General features: G+C 39.2%; 1 protein-coding gene across 5 annotated transcripts in view; it reads right to left on the bottom strand.

Annotated features, from left to right (window-relative positions):
- Positions 1-25,900, bottom strand: part of LOC140201773 (gephyrin) — a 667,155-nt gene that overhangs the window by 207,401 nt on the left and 433,854 nt on the right. For 2 of the 5 annotated variants that reach the window (XM_072266422.1, XM_072266442.1), the window contains exons 5-9: positions 7,433-7,527; positions 4,594-4,660; positions 3,202-3,474; positions 2,947-3,102; positions 1,080-1,232 (exon numbers count right to left, since the gene is read on the bottom strand). In XM_072266422.1, the coding sequence (XP_072122523.1) occupies positions 1,080-1,232; positions 2,947-3,102; positions 3,202-3,474; positions 4,594-4,660; positions 7,433-7,527 (744 nt within the window). The remainder of the gene's footprint in view (positions 1-1,079; positions 1,233-2,946; positions 3,103-3,201; positions 3,475-4,593; positions 4,661-7,432; positions 7,528-25,900) is intronic. The other 3 variants (XM_072266452.1, XM_072266463.1, XM_072266431.1) reach the window with 2 other exon arrangements.

The following is a 25,900-nucleotide window of genomic DNA, read 5'->3' as shown; positions in this document are numbered from 1 at the left end:
AATTTAAAAGCAGGGGAGTTTGTTACTCAGATTATTGCAAATGGAAAGTCAAGGTAGTTAAATTAAAACAATGAAGTTATCAATTTGTAAAACTAACAGAATTTTGATAGAATAATTAGACTATGACTTAATGAGTCATTATTAGGCCTTGTTTTGCAAATCTCTGAAGAGTTTTAAATCTACACAGTGAACACAATCGGCAATTAGATAATCAACCAAGTTAGTCAACTTCAAATGATGTCCTTGGTCAACTATAAGAATGTAATTAAGATTATCCACTCATTTATTTTTTTAAAAAAAGCAGTCTGTGGTACAATCTCTGGCCTCCCAACTTACTCCAGTGAAACACACTTAAGCAAATGAGAGAGTGACCAATTGCAATGATTTATCACAATATTGGAAAAGTTCATAAAGGAAAGACGTCCCTCAACACCCTCCCCCTCAACAGTTGCCAGAACTGTTCTGGCAGGCAGGATTTTCTCAATCTCCTCATTAATAATACAAAATTGCATACATGAACCCCATGAGTCCTGTGCCCTAGTTTGTTAGGTTTTTTAAAATCAGACTTTACCAGCCAAATGTTTAGGGATTTATTGTAAATAATTCTGTTGTACACTACAGCTGAATCAAATATATATGGCATCTGGTAAGCTGAAGTAAAGAAAACTTTTGTATAATCTCAAAACATTTACTGTATTCTAAACTTGGAATTCAAAGACACTGATTTACTTTAAATGATAATGGAAGTGAGCACTACATTTTGTCATGTAAAACATGTAGGATCATCGTTGTTAGAAAAGCTTGCTTATGACTCATTACCAATTACCATCAAAATCATGAAAATTTCAAGTACAACATATTTTATCTTCACTAAAAATATAGATTAATTTCTGCACCCTTATCAAGATGTTAAAAATCGGTCAACAACATTATGTAATTTTTAAAACAAATGTTTCAGTTTAGTTACCAAGAATTATAACCCTACTTTTGAGGTAATCCTCACCACTCAAATTTCAGGAGCAGATGATCTCTTATCAATTAACTAACCAAACTGAAGATTTCTAAGAGTAACAACTTACTTTTGGTGTGGGGCAAGAAGCTGTGGATAGTCGTGATGTAGCTTGAGCTCGTGGTGATTCGGATGGAGTTGTGCTCAGCGATGCATTGTCTCGTGGAAGGACTTGAACACCACGAGAAATAATCGAATCTGGGATCTGAAAGTATAATAAATGCTGAAGATAATAAATTACAACAACTATTCTTTTACTGCTCAATTCAACTTTACATGAACTATTTGAAAACTAAATACTTTAAATTCATTTCCCTTTCAGGTTTGATTTCACTTCACTTCATAAAATGTTCAAATAGCAAATCTGAATCTAAAGGTGAAATATTTCTTAATTTATTATTCTTTATGCTTCCAAGACTTGATACATTTATGTTGTTTGCCAATTCTAAACTTGTAAAAGTTTAAGTAATATAAGCCGTAAAGTGGCAAAACATTTTTAAAGCAATTCTTTGTTACAATTATGAAACTACAAATCTACATGATTGAGCAAAATGCTGATAACCTGTAGTACCAGTAGTACAGATTTGGAGATTTCTTGGTTTTATCAACAAGCTTAATATGTAGTACCAAACATTTATTCCAGGACTAATATTAATAAGCAACAATCTTAATAATTTTATACATTACATTAATCATAAATTATATTACTTAAATGTAAGAAAATGCACCAAACATTTCATTTACAATCATTACACTTATGGAAATTGATCACTTGCACTAATATGGCAGGAGCGATCACTTCTGCAAAGTATGGTTTCCCGATGTTATTTTTTGTAGAAAGGTGTGTATCAATCTTAAGTTGGATCTACTAATTAAAAATCTTTTGTATAAATTATAAAGGAAAAATAAAAAATGTAGTGCAAACTGTATTTTTTTTAAAGAAATTTCTAAAATTGGGTATCCACTGGGAGTCTGCAAGTTTATAAATGTGACAACAATCAATGCAGGAATGATACAGCTATTAAAAAGATTCTGTGATTAATTTGGCTTACTTCAATTTCTCTAGGTAGGCTAGATTCTACAGCAGCAAGAATAATCCCTTTGAACTAACCTTTAATGCCTTTTTTTGTTTATTGTGTTCATGTTTTTAACCCATTGATTTAGTGTCCCTTGTCGAAGGGGAATCTGCTCCCTTCTCCATTTTCCATGGTCGTAGTCCAGCTTTTGAAGTAAAGCTTATGTACATTTTAGAAAACAGTTCTGGGAATCTTGATAGCCAATTTTAAAATGAAACTTAAACATAACTCATACCTTTATCACCTGCTATGCAAAGTACACAGCAACACTGGTTGAGTACCTAAACATCCTACAGATTTATTTGAACATTTGTTTTGTTTTTAAGAGCCTACAATGATTTTCAATATAAATCCAGATGTACTTACAATTAAAAACAGATATAATCTTCAATCTATAAACAAACTTTACATTAGTGGGATCTGACAGTAACAACAACTGCACCAATTATGCTGCTTGTCACTGAAATATTCTTAAGGCTACATCTGCTTTATTCTAATTTAATAATATTAGTTCTCAATATTTAATCCCACAAATTGTTCTAAAGGGAAGGTATTTAGTCATTTAATCAAACAGATAAAAAAGTACAAGGACATTTTATTATCTAATGCTTCGTGACAAATGAATGAAATGATTAATGAATGAGTCACATGAAGTCAATGACATAAATGAAAAAAAAACAAATCACAATTATGAAGATACATAATTTAGTGAGAATTTAACAGGATGAACATGTTGAAAAGGATAACCTAAATGGCTAAAATTTAATTGAAAGAATAAAATCAGTGCAAGTGGTTCATTTCCTCATGAAGGACAACATAGTGCCAGGTGTTTACTTTTAATGCCTCTTTGCTGTCTCTTACCGGCTCTCCTGCACTGATGGCAGTATGAGAGTGATGACCAATGAAACCAGGGACAGGTTTACCACCTTTAGCCATGACAGGAGCGGGACTGTGTACAAGTTGGAAGTTCTGATGTACAACACAACTATCAGCACTATGACAGGAAAACACAGGCAACTGGAGAAAAACAAGCAAAAATGATTTGATGGGTAACAATGAAATAGGTAGGTTTGATTCTACATGTATGAAATCCCTATTGTGCGGGAAGTTTCTTACCTTGGCTGCTATGGCTGCTGCAGTGATATGTGAGGACGAGCTCTCTTCAGTTGAAGCCACTCCACTGTCTTTCTTCTCTTCCTCCTCATCTTCACACTGAACACCTTTGTCTTCTGTCTGTTTGTGTGGGCTGGTGGTAGGAGGAGGGGACAATGGTGGTGGAGGTGATGGAAGGTCTTCCAATTCATCATGAACTTCTTTCACTTTCACAACTGCATCCCTCAACAAGTCGATAGCATGAGGTAGGGCAGGTAATATAAACTGGAAGCATTCCTGGGTACAATTCAAAAGTCAAATTAAAAGCATTTAAGAAATATATAGTTGTAATTTAATACTCAATTGCAGATAGCATTTATTATTATGTCAACCAAATTCAATAAAGTAATAAATACAAAGTAAACCATTCAAGAGGGATTACTTTTTCTACAAACCGGATGACTTCATAAACAAAGCAAGAATCAATCAATTAATCAAACCACAGGGACTGTTTCAAGGATTTTCTCCTCATTGTTTATAGTTACACTACTCAAATAATGGTTGCAGTTTTTTTGTAAAGGGTACTCTGTAGATTTAATTTTTGCTTAATTACTTGTGCTGGACGCATGAAAGCAAACATTTTTCTCTGTAAACTTCTGGTATCTATTCTGTACCTCCTGTTCTGAACAACATGATCCAATTAAAATATAGCTTCGTAAGTCATCTTGACATAACGTTGGATATGGTGAAATTGTGATCCAGAGGTTCTTTGGGAGTCAAGAATAAGGCATAAACTTGGTGGTTTTGGCCATTTATTTGGTATTACAAGTTCAAAGAATGTTCTTTTAATCTTTTTCTATTCAAAGAACATCCTTTACTAAAAGCTAGCTCAGACTAGACAGATAACAAGAAATCCTGATAAGAAATAACCTACAAAATAGGTTCAGCGTTGTGACATAGGTTGTAGAGAAACTTCTAAAAAATACAGAATCAGCTATATTACAATCACACACATACAGATGATCAAATAAAAGTTATAAGCAAGCATAGGAAAGTTAAACTACAAGAAAAATACAAGATAAATAGCAATTCTACAATCAAACCCAACAATAGCAAAACAGATATGTAATAAAATAGCTAATTTTATGTGTCAAAACCACTGGGAAATATACACTCAGTGGCCACTTTATTAGGTACAGGAGGTGTACAAAGATACTGCATTTTTCCTGGGACAGGAAAGTGGGTAGTCAGAAAAGAAAGCAGAGCAACAATTAATTAATTACTAAATTAACTAATTAAAAGGAATTTTGATCAACTTGTGTATCAAGTACTTGTCTATACTATTGCAGATATATAACAGACATAGGCCATAACTTCCAAAATGTAGTAACAATGAAAAAAAATGGTAACACCTACCTGTGAACCTTTCTTGCTACCAGGAAGATTGATAATCAGAGTTTTGCCTCTTATTCCACATACAGGTCTGACAAAAGAAATATAACCATCACAAGGGGTTGCACATCTCACATGTATCAGAAAAATATTATCTGGAACTCAAGACTCAAATGAACTAGATCCCTTCTATGCAATACGTTAAAATGTTCTTTACTAAAATAATTGTAGAAATACAGATTATTGCTTAATTTAACTGAGTAAAGCTCCAATAGTCAGTTATCTTTGGGACTTTGGTGATGTTGGGATGGGAGATTTTATATACTATTTGGTGCTCAAGATGGCTGTGGCTCAAAAGAGGGGAGCCATGGCATCATAAGTAGCTAGCCATCTGGACACAAGCTGGGGTCTGATCAGCCCCGGCTGGGTCACCTGGAGGAGGTTGTATGATTTTGAAAGACCCGAAACAACTGATGATTCCAGGAACATCACTGAAGATGTGTCCAGAAGCATCAATAGATGTATGTACACAGTATTAATACTTCAACTACTTTTAATTTTTTTTTCAAAAAGTATATGCCATGCTTCAGTATACTAAGTCTTTCAGTTAAGTTGTGTACAAAAGGAGCAGCACAGAAAAGAAAACCTGATGAACTTAAAAGTAGTGTGGAAACAGAGCCATGTGATTTTAAAGAAACGTGGAAATGATTTTGCAACGAGTTTAAAATGAATGTGAGGACAGTGCTCCAATGAATTTAAAAGAAGCATGAAAACAAGGCTCAGGCGAAGTTATATGAAAAATAGGAATATGCCCTCAATGAGTATAGAAGATGAGTGGGAACAAGGATTGAGTGAGTTTTTAAGGATTGTGAAAATGAAGCATTGGTGAGTTTAAGGAGTGTGCAGTAACAGAGCCTCCAGTAAGTTAATAATAAGTGCTTGATATAGGGTTGATTAGGAGCATGTGAGAAGGTGGCCCAAGTTTAAAGAGAGCATGGAAAACATCATTCAGTGAGCCAAATGCCAAAACACCTAGATTTCTGAATAATCATACAGCAGATTATCATGGTTTAATCAGGTAAGAAGAAAGATTTTTAATTTATGCAGTGAGTTTTGCAATCTAACAATGTTCTCTGTAGCCAGTGAACTAATTCTATGGGGGCAGTCAATATGCACACATCAGGATCCTATATGCAGAAATGTGATTAAGAACAAATAATTTGCATTAATGAAACTGGTTACAAAATGGAAATGCAAAAAAATAATAATTATGCAGCAATATTTTGAAGTATTCTTCTGCCATATGTGGGTGTTCTTGCAAATGCTGCCATCCCTAATTGTTCCTAACCTGAGGAAGTTATCAAGCACATTTGTAGATCTCACAGAGACCAAATTGGGTAAGGATGTGAAATTTTCCTTCCTGAAGGGCACATGAATTTAAACAATGATCCGGTGGCTTCAGAGTTAGCATTACATTTAATTGAATTGACTTTATTACTTACATCCTTCATATACATGAGCAGTAAAAATCTTTACATTATGTCTCCCTCTAAATGTGCAATGTGCAATTTATAGTAAATAGCATGTACAACAGTACAGTCAATATAACATAGAAATACAGTTGTGTCAGCATGAATTAAGCAGTTTGATGGCCTGGTGGGAGAAGCTGTCCTGGAGCCTGTTGATCCTGGCTTTTATGCTGCGGTACCATTTCCTAGATGGTAGCAGCTGGAACAATTTGTGGTTGGGGTGACTCGGGTCCCCAATGATCCTTTGGGCCCTTTTTACACACCTGTCTTTGTAAATGTCCTGACTAGTATGCCAGCTTTTTAAAATACTATATTTAATTAATCATTTAAAATTCTCCAGCTATCAAAACCTATGTCTCTGGGTTAATAGTACTGACATCTGGTTTCTAATCTAGTAATTTGCTGAATGTGAAGAATAGCACAGAGTACTGAATCCCAATACACTGCATCATTGAACTGTGGCTAGCATTTGGTCCACGATGACAGACGAGGAAGCTCATTGAACTCAACGACCATTTTATTGTGATAAACACAAAACAGACCAGGCACCATGACCCGGAGAGTGAACCCAACCAGTCTTACCAGATGGGGGAGGTGACCATCACACACCTCGGTTACAGTCAGAGTGACTCACAAATACACAAGCGAATAACTGTATAATCCAAGCTAAAATATAATAATAAATCAACTGGAACTTCCCACCATAATCCCACAAAAGCATTTTAACACAAGAACAATAAACACTACTGGTCATTAGACCACGCCCCTCCCCAGAGTGTCACAGGACAAAGGATACAAGATACTCTCCAAGTCCTTAGTCTTAATTGTGGTAGTTATGTATCATGATGGACAACGTGCTCAAATAAAGGAAATGAGAGAGTATCTTAAAGCTTGAGCTCTTTCAATCACCTTCAAGCTGCTACTTTAATCAGGTGGAAGCTTGGGTGTTTAATCTTTTGACAAGTTTTTAATAATATTAAGCAGAAGCTTAAAAAATGTAAATACACTATTGTGGAAACACAAAGACACAAAGTGAAGTCATCTAGGTTAGTCACTAAGTTATTTGTGCTTAACATTACAACCCAAAACCTTGAGACATCATTTAATTTCTCAATTAATCAATTAGATTGCTCAGTTAAATTTCCCAGAGGAAAAAACTGTCTTTTCATTTGCTTTGTGAGGAAAGGGTATAAAGACCAAATACAAACTTGAGTCCATAACATATGAAGTCTTTGGAATTTTCCATCCTTGCCTGATCTGTTGTTATTCACATTTGTGTGACTATTATTTGCAGAGAACTATAGTCAAATTAAATATGACATATGATATCTTACCGAGACAGCATCCCCAGAGGAGTCACATTCAAAGAACCCATCAGCATAGCTAACGCCATTCCAGGAGCCTCTCTTTCGATCACCTCTTTTGTGGCCTAAAATTAGAAAAAAGTACAAAAATATCAAAAATCGATATCAAATTAAGCTTTTGATTGCAAAGAGCTATTCTCCCCCACTATCATCTGCTATCCTCAACAAATTTAATATTCACTTTCCATTCAGTAAACCTTATTTTATATACACAAAGTGAAAAGATTGCTCATCTGAAAAAGACAAAATACTGTGATTGCAGAGGATCTGAAACACAAACAGAACAAAGTGGAAACAGTCAGCAAGTCAGGGTGCATCTGTGAAGAGAACAGACAAATTGAAAGCAGGAAAACGTCATCAGTGATAAGATGTTAAACAGGAACAAAATACGGGGAAGATAGCATGCCCTAAAAATGCTAATCAACAAACCCATCAGCATAACCAAGACCATCACAGAAACATCCTCTTCTATTAATTCTTTAGTCTTTTGGGATTAAAAACTACATTATTCTTAAAAAAATTAACATCTAAATTTGATATCAGCTTGACATTTTAATTGTCCAATATTCTAACCAACTTTCTATTTCTGTTGTTAAATTCAGTTTATTTGACAAAAAGTGCAAGCTTGAAGTATCAATTTGTCTGTTCTCCCTGAAGATGTAAGTCATGGCAAGTGTGTAGTGTTAGCAGAAAGTACAAGCAAAAAAGCATGCAGAGCCAAAAAGCACATATAGACTTGTGTCCAAATGTTTCCAGCATTTTCTGATTTGGTGCAAAACAGAAAAATATTAAAGAAGTATATCATTAAGATCAGGCTTATACAAGTTCAAACTGAAACCAAATGTATCTATTAAATGCTGGGTTCCAACCTATACTAATAGAACTCTGCCATAAATCTTCAGTGCTCCTCAAAGCTGTGCACAATTAGGCATACAAAATCAAAATACCCAACTTTGAAACATAGTTGATGTGTAATATGTGTTATAAAGTCTGTGTTTATAAAGAATGATATGAAATTCATTTTGTACCAAACTATGCTGCACAAACCAAGGATGTTTGCCTAATGTGTGCCTAAAGGAAATCACCAGCATTCATCATCTTGGTGAAGTCAAATCAATTCATTCCTGCACACACAAAAAAGATGTACCATACTGAAAGCAAAATGTTTTCAGCCACAGATATAATAATAACTATAGAAAAATAGACTATGAATTATTAGTTGGTAATAGCAGTTAATTAGCTACAGAAAAGTGCTTTTACAAAATGCACAAATTCAAAAATAGATATGAAGTTTCAAATGAAATTCTCAAGATTAAACTTGGAGTAGATATACTTCTTTGCAGAGGAATTGCTCTCCATTTGTAATTCACTTTCACACTGAATTGTAGGAGAAACTCTTTACTTCCATTGTGGTGGTGCCAAATCCATTGACTATCACTCCAAAATAAATATCAATAAATCCAATCAGGAATTCAGCTGAACCTTCTTACTCATGGAGGTGCAATTGTGAAATGCATTATAACATGGAATGTCCATGATGAATAGGTATATTTAAAGGGAAGAAACCAAAGTACATAAATGAGGAGAAGAAAGAATTGTGCATGGGGTGAAAAGAAAACAAGTTAGGTGAAAGCTCATGAAGAGCATTAACACTACTACACAGCTTGGTTGAATGCTTGTATCCATACTGTGAAAATATTATGAAATCCTCAGAAATAAAAGCAGAATGAAAATACACAGTGGAATTATAAAATGGATGTTTATCGAGGACATCAGCAAGGCACAATTTCTCTGCTATCATGCTTTAAAAGTTTAAATTTGAATCTGTAAATTTCACAAGGATTTTCATTCTGTAACATGCATACACCCACCACCACAAGGGAATATCCAGAATAAGACTGCAGGTGCCATACAGCAGCCAAAGTTCTAATTCTACAAAAGATTAAAAATTAAAATGAACTACAGTACAAAAGCCCATTTTAGCCCCAAAGCCAAAAAAAAATTAAAGGAAAGGGATGAAACTCAATGGCCAATGATGTCATTATGTAGCATATTGTGCTTTTGTTCATAATTTTAAGCATATCCTTGATACTGGAAAGGAGGCAAATGAAATGTCCTTGAGGGAATGAAAGATAAGAGCCTTTTCAAAATGGAGAGTGAAAATAGGAGTGATTAATATGTTTAAAGTAATTCTGCTATATTTAAGATAAAAAAGCTACACTTTTTTCCCAAATATGTGTAAATTGTACCTGTAAAAGCTGAACCTTTGTTTGAAAATACAGGGCAAGATGCTCTCTTCTTTGTTTTGTAACTGTGCTGGTTGTCTAGTTCATTTGAGAGGAACGAAATAAGTAAGTTTGACTGTGTTGCACGTCATACACAGTGGAAATTTGAACATTTATTTAAAGGTGTTCATTAAGAAAGAGCAAATACGTCTTGTGTTTAAGAAATCAGATTTCAACTGAGGTTGTACAAACCATCCTCATATTTTGTATTACACAAACCCAACTCCTGCTGCACGATGGCTATAAGAATTACAAACCATAATTAGTAACATACTAACATCTCATCCTGTGGTGTAACAAATCTGTCTACCCACTTTACATTGTACATGCTAAATTCCAGATATCTAGGAAAGGTGTCAAAGAGAGTTAAGTGAGGTGAAACTTTCAAGAAGCAGGAAATTGTTTATTGCTGCTCTTATGCACATGGCTAGTGAATTATCCATGCTAAAACAAAATGGAAGAAAGAAATTAAAGTAGATCAAAGGAAGCAAAAGAGTTGATGATCTTTGCCCCTCAAGCTGCATTTCTGATTAACTTGTCATAGGGATTTAAATGGCTCAATTTTTCAAATTTATTAACTTCTTTTGAAAATAACATCTGAAATCTACTGTAATAAACTTGTATATTGACCTTCTGTGAGTAATTGAATAACACATTTCATCAGCGTCCCTAGAGAAAATTTGCTGTTAAACACCCAAATACCTATCCACAGGAGACAAGAGACTGCAGATGTTGAACCTGAAGCAACACCTAATATGCTGGACCAACTCAGATGGTCAAGCAGTATCTGTGGGGAGTGTAATTGTCAATGTTTTAGAATCTGATACAGGGTTCCAACCTAAATCTGAACAACTCTGTTTCCCTTTATATGCTGCTCCACTCCTTCAGCAGATTGTTTGTGGTTCTAAATCTTTATCCACATTGTTACATTTACAACCTCATGATTCCTATCAAGTTTCAGAAAATTCAACTTTTTGAAAAAAAATAGTCCTTATATTTGTGTGTAGGCAGCACTATCTGCCACAACTCACTTCATATAAAAAACATTTTTAATCACATTGTCTTCCTTTACCCACGATGAACTGCCCTAATATGGCAGTCATACCTGCTTAATTCCTTGCTGCCGGTAAGACATTAGATACTGGATGTGCCAGAATTTTTACAGTTGAACACTGAGAAACCTGAAACCACCTGTTCCCACTCTGGTTACTCAGTAATGCTGTATCAGGAAGGAGAAGCAAGAGACAATTTTTTCCTTCATTCCATTCAAGATTTAGCATGACTTGCTGTGTTCCTCTTGCAGATTGTTTGTTAAGACAGGGAGGAGACTGGATTTTATACAGGGAAGCATATTCCATAAAATAATCCTCAGAAGCATGGGCTGAGACTATCACAATTATGTTTTCCAGAGAACCTAGAATGGGAAACACAGAACAATGTACAGAATACCAGTGAGAAATGAGTGAAGTTGACATACTGAAAAGGGATTCAAGTTTAAGATAAAAGAGGGTTCAGTTTGGAGCAGGAATAAAAAAGGCTGAGCACCCAGAAAAACAATGACACTTGAGAATATGGAGTCAAAATAAAGGAATCAATTGCAGCATGGAATTCATGGGAGTTTTAGTAGGACATCGAAGAATTATGGAGACAAGGATCAGGAGGGCCTTATTATAACGGAGACTAATGCATTAGCACATCAAATCAACACATTATTTTAGCTTACATGCCCAATAGCAACAAGCTAAAAATTTATTACTTTAGAACTTAGGTAAATGAGTATATCAAAATGTCTCCCTAGTCATCATAACTGTTAGCCAGAATGTGTTACTCAATTCTTTTGTTAAATGAATTTAAATCATGCTTAATAATATGTTAAGTTCAGTGTACTACTATTGAAAAGCAAAAACGTTAAATTACATAGGCCCAAAAACAGGCATAAAGCTTGTGACACCATCGCCTGTTATTTCCAAAGCAAGCAACAAGCTTCTTAGTCATGCACATTATTGTTACTTGCAACCAGTCAAATTGTACTATTCAATGACTTGTTGTCGTAATAAGGACCTAATTTTGTGGGTGGCTGGCATCACTTGAAGCTCACCACCACTAATTAAAAACAGCCTGTATGGTGGCTACGGTGGTGTTGATAGACAATCTGGAATTCATTCAAATCTGTGGGATTTTTCAAGATGATTCAATACATTTCTCGCACGATACTGGATGCTTTGGTGGAGGAGGTACAGGGTTGGCGAAATGCCTGATTCCTCCCCCCACCACCTCCGTGAGTCAGGAGGTCCCCCTGATAATTATTGCAAAGGCAGAGGGGGCAGAAAGTAGTGGAACTCAACGCCTGAACACACAAATTCAGTGCTGCATAATATTCAAAGGTTTCATGTGTCTCATGGCCAGTGAATGCATCTTCCAGTCTATTTTCTAATTATGGAATTAGCCTTATGTACTTCACCTTATCTCCAACTACTAGATAACCAGAATTGTACCTAAAATTTATAGCCTCCTCTACACTATCACTTTTCACTGTAGCCAGTCTCACATCAACATCTCATATATTGCCAACTATCCAATTACATCAAATATCTCATTGAATCCACCAGAACTATAGATACTATTTTGGTTTTTACATCAAATAGCAGACAGGTAAATACAGTAAACACATTGAAAGTATTCCATCATAAACATTACCTAAAAAGACCCACAGGCACAAATCTAAACCAGGGAAGACTTAAAGTTTAATTTTCTGCTTTGGTTGAATTCAAATTGTACCATAAACATTCTGTGGCACCTCATGGATATTACAGGAACTTCAGCGAACCTTTGCTTTAAAAATGCAACTGAGAGAGTTCGTATAAGGAGCAGCTAAAGAGACAACAAATCATGGTAAGAGTGGAATGGGGTCATAATGGAGAATATAAAAACAAAATTCTGGAAACACTCTGCTGGTCAGGCAAGATCTGTGAAAAGAGAAACAGTTAAAGTTTCAGTTTCAAGACTCTTCGTCAATGAGGGAGAGAGATGCAGATGGCCAGTACTGAGACACAGAGCAGATAAAAAGGTGGCTTGAAAGAGCAGGAGGCAGGAGACAGCAAGAGCAGAACAACAAAATGATGGATGGTACTGAGACAGTGGGAAACAGGGAGAGTTGGGTTAAATGGAGTTGTACAAGGATTAAGAGGGAGAGGGAGAAAGAGAAGAGGGTGAGAGAGAGAGAGAGGGGGAAAGATTAGACAGTGAAGTTTGTGTTGAAAGATGTAGCCATAAAATATAAAGAATGTGAAGAGATAAAAGTTAAAACTTGGAAAAAGGACGAGGCAGCAATAGCAAGAAGAACAGTTTAGGTTAAAAAATGTTTGATTGAAAATCGAAAAAAAAAGTTTGACAGAAAATAACATATCAGTTTAGCTAAAGAACAGGAAAACACAGTGCTGTCATGGTCCGGATCGGGGTCCCTTTAAATTTACCTTGTTTATGTTACGACCTGGACCATTGATTCCCTGTTTTCCCGTGTCCCTCGGCTTTGGTGATTAGAGGCAATTAACGCTCGGCTGAACCAGTAGTTTATAGTCTCCGGCTTTCAGCCGTTTGGGGGGGATCATCTGCAAAATCATCAAAGGTACGGTGTGCCAATGTCATCTGGCCAAAGCAAGCCTAGTCTCTGCCGAAGCCAGTGCCAGTAATGCGCCCTTCCTCACCGGAGCAACCCTGTCCAGTTACCTCGCCGAAGCGAGCCTGCAAAGTTTCTTCATCAAGGTGGGTCCGTCAGTTAACCCGCCGGAGAGAATCAGGAGCCGCTGTCTACTGTTCCTGGGCCGAGTCTAGAGCTCGCCACTACCCGGAGGTTCCAAGTACCACGTCCTGGCTCTGGCGGCATCCAAGTACTACGTCCAAGCCAAGTCAAGTCCTGTCCCTGGCGGCATCCGAGTACTAAGTCAAGTCCTGGCCCTGGCGGCATCCGAGTACCAAGTCAAGTCCTGGCCCTGGCGGCATCAGAGTACCTAGTCAAGCCCTGGCCCTGGCGGTATGTGATTCCTGTCCTCCCTCCCTGTCTGAATCCCTTCTCTGCCCCTCTTGCCTCTAGCCCTCGTCTGTAGCCCTCGCCTGCACCTCGGCCTAGTTCTATCGCTGGAGCTAGATAAGAACTGTGTTGTTCTTTGGTGTTTGTCTTGTCTTGTCCTCGTCTCCGTGGGGTAAGTCAGGCCGTCTTGCCATTGCCTCACGGGGGGGGGGGGGGGGTCATGTCTTGTCTGGTGTTCGCCTCCGTGGGGTAAGTCTGGCCGTCCTGCCGTTGCCCCGCAGGGGGTCATGTCTTGTCTTGTCTGGTCCTCACCTCCGTGGGGTAAGTCTGGCTGCCTTGCCGTTGCCCTGCGGGGGGTCATATCTTGTCTTGTCTGGTCCTCACCTCCGTGGGGTAAGTCAGGCCATCTTGCCGTTGCCCCATGGAGGGTCATGGGTCCCGGCCCTATGTCCTGTACCCAAGGAGGGGTCCCGGCTCTCTGTTCTGTGTGTGAGTCCTGGCCCTATGTGCTGTTCCCAAGGAGGGGTCCCGGCTTTGTATTCTGTGTATGTGTCCATGGTTACATGTACCTGCTCTCCCGAGACCGAGGCTCTGTGTTCCCATGTTCCTCCTCTCCCTCGCCCATGTCATGTCCTGGCCTGGTTCTGGGGTCCGAACCAGAGGCAAGACCCAGGTACTGGGTCCTTGCTGAGTCTCTGGCTCGGAGTGCATACCCTAGCCTCTTCATGTCTCCTCTAGTTCTGGGATCCAATTCCGAGTCCTAGCCCAGCCCCCTAGTCCCAGCCTAGTAGTAGTCATGAGTCCTCGTCCAGTTCGCTACTCCTGCTCCTGCTTAGCTCACCTGGTATCGAACAATAAACTAAATCTAAGTAACCCTACAAGATACAAGATGTGTCTTGCATTTGGGTCCACCCTTGCTCCCAATGCCCCACCATTGTGACAAGTGCACTTTATATCACGTGGTTGTTTGAGTTACTGTCACTTTCCTATAAGCTTGACCAGTGTGGTCAGCCTCCTCTGATTTCTCTCATTAACAAGGCATTTTCACCCACAGATCTGCCACTTACTGACTGTTTTTTTACTTTTTGAACCATTCTCTATAAACTTTAGAGATTGCTGTGAATGAAAATCCTAGGAGATCAGCAGTTTCTGAAACACTCAAAGCACCTGTATTCCATCTGTTACCAACAATTATTCCATGGTCAAAGTCACTTAGATCACGTTTTTCCTATTCTGATGTTTTGTCTGAACAATAACTGAACCTCATGATAAGTCTGCATGTTTTTATACATTGGAGTTGCTGCCACGATTGACTGATTAGATATTTGCATTAAAGAACAGGTGTACAGGTATACTTAATAAAGTAAGCACAGAGTGCATATATTCTAGAGAAACAAGTTAAAACAAAACAAATATCAGATGACCAAGAATTTTATTAAAAAGTAGAAATAAAATGTACAAATGAAAAAAATTTGAAAGGAATGGCACAACTGGTAGTGCAGTATGTGGGCATCAGTGGAGACCAATGTGATCCCAAACAATCACATCTACTGTTTGCATCCGCATTTTTAGAAACTTGAATCAATAATGCTCAGCTGAATAACTAACTTTTGGCACTGCAATAAAACAGAGGGGAAGAGTTAACAAGACATCTTGATCTAAGAGGCAATCACATCCTCTAGATGTGATCAGTTATCATTAACAGGAAAATATGAATGTGAGTCAGGTAGAAGTAGAGATCCAGAATGAAATTGTGTAGCTTTAATTTTTAGCATCCAATATATATGTGGTCCTTGCTGTCTGTAGGGAGAGGAACATTGATTATGCAGATGATAGCAATGTGCTAAAAGAAACCATTCGTACATGTGTGAGTTGTGTGTGCCGTGTATTGGACTGGGACAAAGGATAGAGGGTGAATGAAACAAGTAAATAATAGTTGTTAGACTATGTCTAATCAACAGGATAGATCCAATATGGTTCTATAGCAGGCTGTGTTGCCTGTTTACTGCCAGAGTTAAAGAAACTACCATATGGATGGAATAGAACTTGTGAAGTAAGGAACTTGTCGGGATCCAAACATTAACAATCATCACAAAATTAGAAATGAGATTCTGCTGAGTGTCTAAAGATTGGTGGATGAAAATAAAATCAAACCTTGCTTTCTCTCTTCACTTATGCAGCCTGTGTCAAAGTGTATCTTTCTCCACTCATGCAGTTTGTCCTGCATTGCTTCTCTTTTCACTGATGCAGCCTGTCCTGCATTGCTTCTCTCCACTCATGTGGCCTGCATTTGCAGTTTGTTGTTCATTGATCCTGTTTACAATCACCGTTCTATAGATTTGTCAAGTATGCCTGCAGGATAAAGAATCTCAGGGTTGTATCAACTCTGATAATAATTTTTACTTTGAACTGTCCTGTATTGATCCTCCTTTCACTGATACAGCCTCTCCTGCATTGTTTCTTTCTCCTCTCACGTAGCCTGTCCTGCACTATTCTCTCCATTTATGCAACTTAATATGGCCTAATTCCCTTTTTATTCATGCAGCCAGACGTAAAATGTTCTACTCTTTTCTGATGCTAAGCTATTCCCAGAGATTTCTGTTCACATTTGAAATTTATTAGTCCCATCCACTGAAATTCAGGAGATCTATGAGGTATAAAAGTGAGAATAAGATAGTTTCCATTGAAGTATCTAAATCATAGTTTTAAATCCCTTTTTGCTTCCATCTTTTAAATGTTACTGATATTCATGGGAATCTTAGTTAGAAATTAAACTGTCATATTTCAATACAGAGAAACTGCAGAGCCATTCACAATTCTTGTCTGTGAATGATGTTGACCAACCTCAGGATCCTTTGGAAAATCCTGGCAATTCTGGACAATGTTTCTCGCCGTCTGCATGTTACCTTGGCTGAACAGAAGAGCACTTCTAGTAATAGAATAAAACTGCATTGCTCCAAAGAGCGTTACATGAGGTCATTCTTACCTTCGGCTATTAGGCTCTATAATGAGTCAACCTATAGCTGGAGAAGTGATGATCCCTCCTATTAGACTGTTTGAGGTAACCTATTTTTTTTCTTTCTTACTTCTCTTCTAATATTTGTATATCTGTGAACTTGGAATGCTTCTGTGACACTAATTTTCTTTGGGATCAATAAAATATCTATCTACCTTATGTAATGGAGTTTATACAGTATGCTTTCATGTTCTTTCCCACCGCATTCCCTCATAATTATTCCAAGAACTATTTTGCTCTAATTTGAATAAAATTATCAATTCAAGATTGGTAACCACTGTGCTAGAAAATTGGAGCAACATTGATGTTGATGAACATTTAAAATTACTAAGATTTTTCCAACTTCCTGTAAGATCATAGATCAATCACTTCACTTCATTTTCTTAGTTAATCAGAAGTTGGGGTCTTTATTATTACAATTGATTCTAGTCTGGCACAAAACATAACAAAAAGTTCTAGGTACTAAAGATGGAATAATTTAGGTTTTTTTTCAACAGGTTTGCACTGGAGTTTCCAAGGTTTTTTTTATGGCGCAGGGACATGTTCAGGAATTCAGGTTGACAAGTTCAATCATGCTGGTAGCCAACCTGTTAGAGATTATATTCTAAGGAACAATAACAGGTATTGGAGAAGTTCAAGGCAAATAGTGCAAGTCAAACGCAATGGATTTTTTTCAATGAGAGAAGATAACAAATTGATAAAATAAGTGCAGTAGATCCTTATATGGATTTTCAGAAGACATTTCACAAAGTCCTACATAAAAGGCTGAAGCCCACAGAACAAGTGGAGTGGTAAGAGGCTGAAGCAAAAACAGCTGATGTCAAGGTGAACATATGAGTTTCAGAGTGGATGATGGTAGTGTGGGGTTGTCCATGGCGCAGTGCTAAAACTTATGCTTTTTTAAATTAGGATATGGATATGGAGGATAGAATTCCAAATTTTGTACACTACCCTGTGTTTAATGGTCTGGTTACAGTGAGGAAGAAATAATGGAATTCAAAGGAGCATAAGCAGCTGGAAGAATGGGGACAGGCAAGTGGCAAATTAAATTTTGTATGGAGCTAGTTTGGCAGACAAAGGAGAGAGAATCTTATGTTCACTAAAGGTGTAGAGGAATAGAAGAACCAAAGTACGTGTGTGCATAAATATATAAAAGCATGATGACTTAATGGAGGAGCAGAATAGGAACTTAATAAGAAGACACAAAAGATTTCAATGCTGGCATTTGAAGCAACAAACGATCATTTGAAGGAACTCAATGTGTCTAGTAACCCTGCACCGGAACTGAGAACAGAGAGGGTAAATATGGGGGCGGGGCGGGGGGGCAGCATGCTTGATTCATGAAGTTCCTCTAGCAGATTGTTAGGAATTAAATAAGGCACTAATTCAGCCACAACTGCAGTGTCTTGTCAACTTATTCTAATCAAACTATAAGGATGAAAGGTCTTAGAGAGGCTAACCAGCTGGCTGAAGTTCTGACAGGTACTTACAACCTTTCGCTGTACCAGGCTATGGTTCTGGCATGCTTCGAAGCAGCAAATGTCATACCAATCCTGAAAACATTAGCTGTAACATGTCTTAATAACTACAGACCGGTGGCACTCACTCTCATAGTTGCCTAGTACTTGGAAAGATTGGTCATGCCCCACATCAAGGACGTAATCCTAGCTACCTCGGACCAGCACCAGTTTGCCTAAAGTTGAACAGATCAACTGAAGACGCCATTTCTATTATCCTTCATATCTTGGAACACCTGGAGCACAAAGACACCTACATAAGGACACTTTTCATTGATTACAGCTCGGCTTTTAACCCCATACTACCAAACTAGCTGACTGCCAAGCTCCACAATATAGTTCTTGGCACATCAACCTATAATTGGATCTTGGACTTCTTCACTAATCATATCCAGACAGTGAAACTAGGCAAAAGCGCATTAACCCCCTCCCCCAACAACCCTCAACACTCATGCCCCACAGGGATGTGTACTGAACTCAATTCTCTATTCACCCTTCACCTCTGACTGAACTCCTGCTCATGCTACAAACTTCATCATCAAATTTTCAGATGACACAACTGTGATTGGCCTAATCACAAAACAATAATGAATTTGCATATAGAGAGGAGGCGCTGAAACTGTCTGATTGGTACAGAAACCACAACCTATCATTCAACATCAAGAAGACAAAAGAAATGATTATTGACTTCAGGAAGGCAAGAGGTCCCAAAGAAGCACCACTATTTATAAATGATGTAGTGGAAAGGGTCTCCAGTTTTAAGTTTTTGGGGATGAACATCAGTGGGGGGGACGAATGGACGATATATTATTCTCCGTAACTTCCGCCACCTCCAATGGGATCCCACCACTAAGCACATCTTTCCCTCCCCCCCCTTCCGCTTTCTGCAGGGATTGCTCCCTACGCGACTCCCTTGTCCATTCATCCCCCCCCATCCCTCCCCACTGATCTCCCTCCTGGCACTTATCCTTGTAAGCAGAACAAGTGCTACACATGCCCTTACACTTCCTCCCTTACCACCATTCAGGGCCCCAGACAGTCCTTCCAGATGAGGCGACACTTCACCTGTGAGTCGGCTGGGGTGATATACTGCGTCCGGTGCTCCCGATGTGGCCTTCTATATATTGGCGAGACCCGACGCAGACTGGGAGATCATTTTGCTGAACACCTACGCTCTGTCCGCCAGAGAAAGCAGGATCTCCCAGTGGCCACACATTTTAATTCCACATCCTATTCCCATTCTGATATGTCTATCCATGGCCTCCTCTACTGTAAAGATGAAGCCACACTCAGGTTGGAGGAACAACACCTTCTATTCTGTCTGGGTAGCCTCCAACCTGATGGCATGAACATTGACTTCTCTAACTTCTGCCAATGTCCCACCTCCCCCTCGTACCCCATCCGTTATTTATTTATATACACACATTCTTTCTCTCTCTCTCCTTTTTCTCCCTCTGTCCCTCTGACTATACCCCTTGCTCATGCTCTGGGTTTTTTCCCCCCCTCCCTCTTTTCCTTCTCCCTGGGCCTCCTGTCCCATGATCCTCTCATATCCCTTTTGCCAATCACCTGTCCGGCTCTTGGCTCCATCCCCCCCCCCCCCCCCGTCTTCTCCTATCATTTTGGATCTCCCCCTCCCCCTCCCACTTTCAAATCTCTTACTAGCTCTTCCTTCAGTTAGTCCTGACGAAGGGTCTCGGCCCGAAATGTTGACTGTACCTCTTCCTAGAGATGCTGCCTGGCCTGTTACGTTCACCAGCAACTTTGATGTGTGTTGTACGTCTGTTAATGCCCGCAGCTGGATTCTTTCTTAGTGTCAGTGACCACTAACATGAGAATACCCGTTAATGACTGAATGTCTATTCCATCACTTTGAGAGCCAGGTTGATGGATTCTTTCTTAGTGGCTGTCAAACTGGCTTGATGGGTACTTTTTCAGATTCAGGCTTATTGCTTATGTAATGTTCTGGTTAAAATTTCTACTGCTATGCTGTGAGGTATTTTTATTTTAGCAGTTTTCTGCAAAAGCAATGTTAGTAATAGTGTTTTGGCTTTGGTTTCAGCTAAAGATAAGGAACCATGTTGTCCACCTTAGAAATGTTGTTTCAGCTAATTGTAACTGACTGCCCAGTGAAAGATTCGGGAGAGCTGGGCGAGATCAAATTTTTGAAGGACGGTAGTTTGGTTTGGGGTCTTTTGGTGGACGCTGCTGAGCAGGGTACAAGGGAAGATGCCACAGAATGCCATTTGAAGGCGAACCCCATTGTAAGAAGTGCTTTGTGCAGATGAATGGCTCCAAGGGGGAAGTGCTAATACTCCTGAGAGAGCTGCTGCATTTGAGGGAGGTTCGAACTGTGGTTGGTGTCCTTCATGCAGGATGTGGGTTCAGTGTGTGAGTAAAGTGATACACCTGACTACTCCAGAAATGAGCTCCAATGTTTACGTGCATATTGGACTGGTTTAACTGTAATGGGTCCTTTTATTTTTCTTTTCTTATTTCTGTAACTGTAAATTTGATAGATACATTTCTTTATAATTTTATACCAGCATACAATCTGTTAATTTTCTGGCCAATGATAACGTTGCATGGACCAGTATTTACTAAGCATTCACTACAGTCAATGTTCCTTAATCGGAACATCCCAACTTTCCTGTTTCATTGAATTCCAAATCATTCTGACCCTAGACATATATTGTTTATGAACGGTGGCCTTCTCACCGCTGAGTCACATGGCTATTAGCTAATGTGTCAGATTTGTATACGAACCTGGTGAGAGGGTTACACTTACTACATATGTAATATTAATACTCTTTTTCAACTAAAGGAATGTTAGGTCCAAAATATTGGTGGACTGATGGGTAAGGAGTGACTATTAAAGTGTCTGATTGATTTATAAGGATATAAATTGCACTCCGTTTTCAAAGAAAGGGGCTTTCCTTCCTCCACCATCAATGCTGCCCTCAACCACAGTTCTTCCATTTTACGCATGTCTGCTCTTACTACAGCTTCCTGCCACCCTGCCAGGGATAGGGTTCCTTTTGTCCTCACCTACCACCCCATCAGCCTCCATCTCCAGCAAATAATTCTCCGAAACTTCTGCCACCTCCAACCGGATCCCACCACCAAGCACATATTTCCCTCTCCCCCATTTTCTGCTTTTCACAGGGATCACTTCCTATGCGATTCCCTTATCCATTCATCCCTCCCCACAGATCTCCCTCCTGGCACTTATCCTTGCAAGCAGAACAAGTGCTACGTCTACCCTTACACCTCCTCCCTCACTACCATTCAAGGCCCAAAACAGTCCTTCCAAGTGAGGCAACACTTCACCTGTGAGTCTGTTGGGGTTATTTACTGTGTTCAGTGCTCCAGGTGTGGTGTGGTCTGTATATCGGCAAAACCCGACATAGATTGGGAGACCGCTTCGCTGAGCATCTACGCTTTGTCTGCTAGAACAAACGGACCTCCCAATGGCCGCCCATTTTAATTTCACTTTCCATTCACATTCCAATATGTCTATCCATGGCCTCCTCCACTGTTGTGATGAGGCCACACTTAGGTTGGAGGAACAACACCTTATATACCGTTTGGGTGGCCTTCAACCTGATGGCATGAACACTGATTCTTAAACTTCTGGTAATGCCCCCCACACCTCCTTCACCATACCCTTTTCCCTCTCTCACCACGTCTCCTTGCCTGCCTACCGCCTCCCTCTGGTGCTCCCCCCCTTTTTCTTTCTTCCATGGCCTTCTGTCTCTTTTACCAGTCAACTCCCCAGCTCTGTACTTCACCCCTCACCCTCCAGGTTTCACCTATCACCGGTGTTTCTCTCTTTCCTCCCCCCACCTTTTAAATGTACTCCTCAGCTTTTTTTTCCTCCAGTCCTGCCGAAGGGTTTCGGCCCAAAATGCCAACGGTATATTTTTCTGTAGGTGCTGCCTGGCCTGCTGAGTTCCTCCAGCACTTCGTGTGTGTTGCTCAGATTTCCAGCATGCGCAGATTTTCTCTTGTATATGATTTTGATTATTCTATTTAATATTTTTGTAAATCTCTCTCCCCTAAGAACAAGTTTGGCTTCACCAATCCTTCTGCTAGCTCCAAACAATGAACCACATTCAGTTAGAATATGAGTACATCTCTTCTGCAACATCTCCAAGAATTGAAATAATCTAAAACATGAGATTAAGAACAGAAACCAGAGTATACTGCATAGTCCTATGCATTTACTCTAACATTCAGTAAGATCATGGTTGATCTTATACCTCAATTCATTTTTATCATCCTATTCCTGTGTCCTTAACATCTTAAAGGAGATGCAGGACATGGGTTTGTTAATTTATTCCTCTCGAGTTCCTGATTTTACTTGTCTTGTTTAATGGTTGATCAGATACTGAAATTTTTACGAAACGTGAATGGAAATTTGAGCTCTCAAATCTACATAAGACATACCTCAGAGCAGAATTAGGCTATTTGGCCCATTGAGCCTGCTCTGCCATTCTACCATGGCTGATTTATTATCCCTTTCAACCCATTTCTTCTGTCTTCCCATAATCTTTGATGCCCTGACAAATCCAGAACCCATCAACCTCGGCTTCAAATATACTCAATGAATTGACCTCCACAGCCAACCATGGCAATAAATTCCACAGGTTCACCACCTACTGTGTAAAGAAAATTTCTCCTCACCACTGTTCTAAATGGACACCCCTCTATTTGGAGGCTGTGACCTCTGGTCCTAGACTCTCCCACTATCAGAAACATCCTTTCCACATCGGCCTTTCAATATTTGATAAATTCCAATGAGACCCCCCCCCCACCTTCATTCTTCTAAACTCCAGCGAGTAAAGGCTCAGAGCCATCAAATGCTCCTCACATGTTAACCCTTTCATTCCTGGAATCATTCTCGATCAACCTCCTCTGGACGCTCTCTCAACGTCAGCAATCTTAGATAAGGGGGCCCAAGACTGTTCACAATTCTCCATGTGTGATCTGACCAATGTCTTATGAAGTCTCAGCAATGCCCTCTTGCTCTTATATTAATACCATTAGACATAGGAGCAGAATTAGGCCATTCGGTCCATTGAGTCTGCTCCGCCATTCCATCATGGCTGATTTGGATCCCACTTAACCCTATACGCCTGCCTTCTCGCCCTGACCAATCAGGAAACTATCAATTTTCACTTTAACCTCAGCCTCCACAGCTGTCTGTGGCAGAGGTTCACTACTCTCTGGCTAAAGTATTCCTCCTTACTTCTGTTCTAAAGGGTTGCCCTTCAATTCTGAGGCTGTGCCCTCTGGTTCTGGACACTCCCACCGTAGGAAACATCCTCTCCACATCCATCTTACCTAGTCCTTTCAACACTCAGTAGATTTCAATGAGATTCCCCCGCAATCTTCTAAATTCCAGTGAGTACAGGCCCAAAGCTGCCAAATGCTTCTCATATGTAAATGCCTTCATTCCCAGGATCATCCTCGTGAACCTCCTCTGGACTCTCTCCAATGACAACACATCATTTCTAAGATGTGGGCCCAAAACTGTTGATAATACTCCAAGTGCGGCCTGACTAGCAGCTTATAAAGCCTCAGCATTATCTCCTTGCTTTTATATTCTATTCCCGTTGAAATGAATGCTAACATTGCATTTGCCTTCTTTACCACAGACTCAACCCGTAAATTAACCTTCTGGGAATCTTGCACGAGGACGCCTAAATCCCTTTACACCTCTGATATTTGAACTTTCTCCCCATTTAGGTAATAGTCTGCACATTTGTTCCTTTTATCAAAATGCATTATCATACATTTCCCAACACTGTATTCCACCTACCACTTTTTTTGCACATTCTTCCAATTTGTCTTAGTCCTTCTGCAATCACATTGCTTCCTCAGCACCACCTACCCCTCCACCTATCATCGCATCATCTGCAAATTTTGCCATAAGGCCAACAATTCCATTACCTAAATCACTGAAAAACAATGTGAAAAGTAGCAGTCCCAATACTGACCTCCTGAGAAACACATCTAGTTACCGGCAGCTAAACAGAAATGGCCCTTTTTATTCCCATTCACTGCCACCTGCCTGTCAGTTATTCTGCTATCCATGCTAGTATCTTTCCTGTAATGCCATGGGATTTTATCTTGTTAAACAGCCACATGTGTAGCACCTTATCAAAAGCCTTCTGAAAATCCAAGTAAATGATATTTACTGCCTCTCCTTTGTCCACACTGCTTGTTATTTCCTTGAAGAACTCTAAGAGATTTGTCAAGCAAGATTTTCCTAAACAGAAATTATGCTGACTTTGACTTATCTTATCATTAGTCTCCAAGTACCCAAGTATTGTAATCCCCTTGAAATGAATGCTAACATTGCATTTACCTTCCTGACCCAACCTGAAAATTAACCTTTAGGGAATCCTGCACAAGGACTCCCATGTCATTTTGCTCTTCTGATTTAGAATTTTCTCCCCATGTAGAAAATAATCTTATTCTTTCTACCAAAGTGTATGACCATATACTTCCCTCCACTGTATTCCATCTTCCACTTCTTTGCCCATTCTCCAAATTTGTCTAAGTCCTTCTGCAGACTTCTGGCTTCCTCAACACTACCTGCCCTTCCACCTACCTTCACATTGTGATAGTCTCAGTTTTCTGACAACGTCAAATAATTTCCATATAAGTAAGCAGATTTTACTACCTGGTTTAACTACAATTTCTTACTCAAACATTATAGTTATCTGTTTACAATTAAATTACAAAACACGTTTTACTAAATTGAATCAGAATCAGGTTTATTATCAGCAGTATATACCGTGAAATTTGTTAACTTAGCTGCAGCAGTTCAATGCAATACACAATATAGAAGAAAAAAAATAATAAAAATAAATTAATTACAGTATATGTATATTGAATACATTAAAAATAGTGCAAAAACAGAAATAATATATATTAAAAAAGCTAGGTAGTGTTCATGGGTTCAATGTCCATTTGGGAATCAGATGGCAGAGGGGAAGAAGCTGTTCCTGAATTGCTGAGTGTGTGCCTTCAGGCTTCTGTACCTCCTACCTGATGGTAACAGTGAGGAAAGGGCATGCCCTGGGTGCTGGGGGTCCTTAATAATGCCTCTGAGACACCGCTCCTTGAAGGCGTCCTGGGTATTTTGTAGGCTAGTACCCAAGATGGAGCCGACTAAATTTACAATCCTCTGCAGCTTCTTTCAGTCCTGTGCAGTAGCCCCCCTCCCACATACCAGAGAATGATGCAGCCTGTCAGAATGCCCTCCATGGTACATCTATTGAAGTTTGAGTGTATTTGTTGACATACCAAAGCTTTTCAAATTCCTAATGAAGTATAGTTGCTGTCTTGCCTCCTCTATAGCTGCATCGATATGTTGGGACCAGGTTACATCCTCAGAGATCTTGACACGCAGGAACTTGAAACTGCTCACTCTCTCCACTTCTGATCCCTCTATGAGGATTGATAGGTGTTCCTTTGTCTTACCCTTCCTGAAGTCCACAATCAGCTCTTTCACCTTACCGATGTTGAGTGCAAGCTTGTTGCTGCAACACCACTCCACTAGTTGGTATATCTTTCATTATT

The sequence above is a fragment of the Mobula birostris genome, chromosome 1, assembly GCF_030028105.1.
Source record: "Mobula birostris isolate sMobBir1 chromosome 1, sMobBir1.hap1, whole genome shotgun sequence".
Taxonomy (NCBI): domain Eukaryota; kingdom Metazoa; phylum Chordata; class Chondrichthyes; order Myliobatiformes; family Myliobatidae; genus Mobula; species Mobula birostris.
The sequence above is the reverse complement of the archived record's forward strand: the minus strand, read 5'-3'. Positions and strand labels throughout refer to the sequence as shown.